Source organism: Erigeron canadensis, chromosome 4, assembly GCF_010389155.1.
Source record: "Erigeron canadensis isolate Cc75 chromosome 4, C_canadensis_v1, whole genome shotgun sequence".
Taxonomy (NCBI): Eukaryota; Viridiplantae; Streptophyta; class Magnoliopsida; order Asterales; family Asteraceae; genus Erigeron; species Erigeron canadensis.
The window spans coordinates 25,771,245-25,775,172 of NC_057764.1; the positions used below are offsets into that span (position 1 = coordinate 25,771,245).

Here is a 3,928-nt window from a genome sequence, read left to right on the forward strand (position 1 = left end):
CATCAACTAGTTTTAAGTGAAATGTGACTCGTGAGCTTTAGACTCTTGAAAAGGGAAAGATCTTATTCTGTCGTATTAAAGATCAGGAAACAAAATTTACCAAAACTAGCGTCTTACAGCAAAAAACATCAGTCTTGGCCAAAACCAGTCAGCAACAATGTGGATTGGTCAACCGATAAGAAGCTTTAAGAGGGATATAAACAGGTCAAGGTTATAGAAAATGCATGCAGACGAGAAGAAAGAACAACGACAGGCAATTACAAAGTAATGCATTAAACTATAAAGAGACTTGATAATGTTATAAGCCAACAGGAGATATACTCTACATTTCATCCAAGGCAAGATTGCAATTTCAAAATGTATAATACATAACATTACTCAAAGTTGTAACCAAAGCATTACACCATATATCATTTTGATCTTGCATATGGAACATCAATACTCATATGAGCAAAAGTTGCAAAAGTTAAAAGATTTTTTAGTGTCACCAAACAACAAAAAGAGGACATCCAGAAATTCTTCTGCAACTATTTCACATCTCTAAGTTCAAGATCAAAGATCAGCCATGAATTGGGCGGTATGATTATGATTGAACCAGCGCCTTTAGTACCATACCTGTATGTACAAGAACATAGGCATACTTGACACCAATACATGTTAAAAGGATTAGTCATTTAGTCTTATCATGGGTCAAGTTTAGGACTGATTTTGAATTGTTTAGAAGTCGTTTATAAATGTTATCTAAAGTTAGGACTAGTGATGAAATACTAAAAGGCTTAGAAGGACTGAAGCGGTGAAGAAAAGAAGATAAGGGACTAGAAGTGTTGAAGACTAAACATATATATATTATCATCCCTTGTTGAAAATTACATAAATTGGGACATGCTAAATGTCAAGACTACCCATAATGAATTAAATGACACCACAAGTTCCTTATATTCTGAAATATCTCTACAACCCTCTTTAAATCAAACATTTTTACATTATTTACCTACACCACTTGACGACAACGCCACCACTACCAACAACAGTCACTGCCACCATCACCAGTGATGGATTTGGTGTGATTGTTCTTATTCTGAGATCAGAATTTGTTTTGGTTGTTTAGATTCTTTCTTTGAATTGAGATTCAAGGTTGAAAATATTGTTTTGATCCATATTCTGTTCAGTACATAAAGAATATAGAAGTGGAAACAAATTCAGAACGAAATGGGTCATTTTAAGTGCTGGTAAAAACACGTTGGATCAATTCCTTTTGCAAAGTATAGAAACGAGATATATAATCCCTATAAAAATATAATTAATGCATTAAATAAACTACAAAACCCAGTCCTGTAGGGGTGGCGTATGGGGAATTAATGCACTAAATATGATTAAAAAACATGATAACTGCCATGATAACATATATCTCTGAATGAGGCAATTTGTACAAATCAAAAAATAGACTTCAGATATTAAGATTAGAATAGGAAAATACCCCATGAACGGAGGAATTATTAGTCTTCTTTTTTCCCCAACACGCATGCCTTAACAAAAAAAAACACATAATTAGCAGATTACAAGACGATGAAACATGTAATATTAAGAAAAAAATAAAAAAATAAAGTAGAAACAATACAAATACTACCTTTAACACCAACTTCCCATCCTAGTATCGCTTGCCGAGCACCTAAAATATAAAAGAATAAGGCTCAGTATATAACATTATGTGGCAAAGATATACAAATGCCAACTTATCACAAACGTACCAAGTCGAAACTCGTAAAAAGGCCACCCAGTATCTGCGTCAAAGGTTTCCCCATTCTCAAGCATTCCAATGTACGACATAGCAAGCTGGTGGAAAATGGATATTTTTCATGTTAATTAAGAAAAGAAAAGAAGAAAGCTGGTGAAGTTAGATTATAAAGAATTAAAGGCCTTTGGCAGTTGTTATATTTTATGTGTTAATAAATATGATGGCTACACGGGTAATATCTGTAAATTTTTGGATAAACAAGTTATATATATTATTCTGAAAAATAAACAAAATAATCTGATCATTTGTAAGTTTGGCATAACCTGATAAGGATGGATAAATATATGAATTTAAGAGATCCATTGTAGCTAATATATATAACTTGTTTATCCAAAAATATTAAAACTGATTATGTGACTAGAAGTCACAAAAATTATATTATCAGTTCCCAAACGCAAAGCCAAACACCCCCTTACACTTTGCATATGAGATCTGAATTCAACTCACCTTCTTCCCTCTAATTGCCTGCTCTCCATTTGGTATACCCATACGAAGCTTCTGAATAACAAGTCCAGTACAATAAGTTTTACTTTGCAACAGTTTGGCTTCACTAGCTGATCCTTTATACATCAAGAAGAGGCCCTGTCATTGTACATCTGAAAATATATAAACCTATACCTCTAGAGAAATATGTTGAAAAGTCTCTATACATCTGATTGAAAAAAAAGATAAATCAGAAGCGACTCTATTGATGTGTTTCCATAAACTCCAGGTGAACCGGGTTTAAAAAGATCTTACAAAGCATGAATCTGGCTTCCGCCGACTGTTCTCACCCTCAAATCAAATTTCTTGCACATCGATGGCAAATTGACAGCTTAGTCAACCAAGAAGTCAAAAGAATTTATAAAGTTTAAAAGAAATTTATTAAGAAACAAGGTTTGGCCACAATACATGGTTATTTGTGGATTGTGACATTGTAAACTCATTACTCGTCTTTCTAAAAGTTCAACGACTGGAGAAAGTTTCTCGTCATCCTCTAAGGATGATGGCAGTCATGCCTTCCCGAAAGGTATAGAGACGCAACATTAATACTTTGTGCAAGTTTTGATATTCTAAACACCACTGTAATACATACTTACAGTACTATATAATTCTAAAAACTAAAAACCAAATATAGGTTTCTTATCTAGAATAAACTATATACTGGTAATTATTATAGGTCATTGTCACAATAAATTCAGGGCTAAATTTCAAATCCAAAGCAATATATATTGCTCTTGAGTAGATAACATTTTCATGATATTTCGTAGATTTTCCGAAGGGGGCAGCCAAGGTGGATCAAAATGGTCCTTGAGCACTTTATTTGATAAGGACTTAAAGCTATGCTTGTAATTTACCTTTTACTAGATTTCAAACAATTTATAGCTACGTTAGATTAAAGGGTATACAAAGTACCCCCTTTGTACCACACATTGCAACATTTGATCTATATGTATAATAGGAGATCTTTGGCAGGGCTTAATCTGAGTAGCCTATCAAAACAAGAAGCTGCGGGTTCAAGCCACAATTGAGATATAGATGTAGGACGATTCTGTGAGTCTTCATCTTTCGAAGAATGTATAATGTCTTTAACTAAGTTGAGATATAGGTGTACTACATCAATGTACTGTAATCACACGAATGGAATAACATATCTGACTGGAGGTTGAGAACTTTCCAAAAACATAACATGTTTCAATTTTCAGAGGACATCCTAAGAGGCAAAAAGTATTTTTTTCCTCGCAAAAAGTGCTCACAAAAAGTCTCAAGGTTCGGATCATGCCCTAGGCATATATCTTGAATGTGGCAACAGAAATTGCTAGAACCGGCCATTGGGTGAAAAAAACCGAGTTAGGTCGCTGCATCTGAGTCAAAAAGATGACTCGACATCCCCGGGTAACCCTAACAAGGAAAACCTCCTCTGTTTTACCATGTATCCTAAACCATAAATCGCAGTTTCCTTGGTACCAGAAAGCAAAGTGGATGCACCTTTCCTAAGAAATGGAGCACCATGAGCCGATAATTCTAGTTTAAAAGTTAATAATCTCTCCATTAACAACGTTTTTTCTAGGGATGTCACACCCAGAGTTAGGCTTTACGTGGTAAGACAAACATGGCAACTTGTGATCTACATATTTAGTGTTTGGTTGATAA

General features: G+C 34.2%; 1 protein-coding gene across 1 annotated transcript; it reads right to left on the reverse strand.

Moving 5' to 3' along the window:
* Nucleotides 1-465: 465 nt before the first annotated feature.
* On the reverse strand, nucleotides 466-2,470 carry LOC122594870 (peptidyl-prolyl cis-trans isomerase FKBP53-like). The gene is made up of 5 exons (XM_043767171.1): nucleotides 2,243-2,470; nucleotides 1,749-1,833; nucleotides 1,628-1,669; nucleotides 1,478-1,526; nucleotides 466-615 (listed from the first exon to the last, which is right to left on the reverse strand). Exons 1-5 carry the CDS (start codon nucleotides 2,363-2,365, stop codon nucleotides 528-530), a joined length of 387 nt encoding a protein of 128 aa, XP_043623106.1. The 5' UTR covers nucleotides 2,366-2,470; the 3' UTR covers nucleotides 466-527.
* Between the last annotated feature and the right edge of the window lie 1,458 nt (nucleotides 2,471-3,928).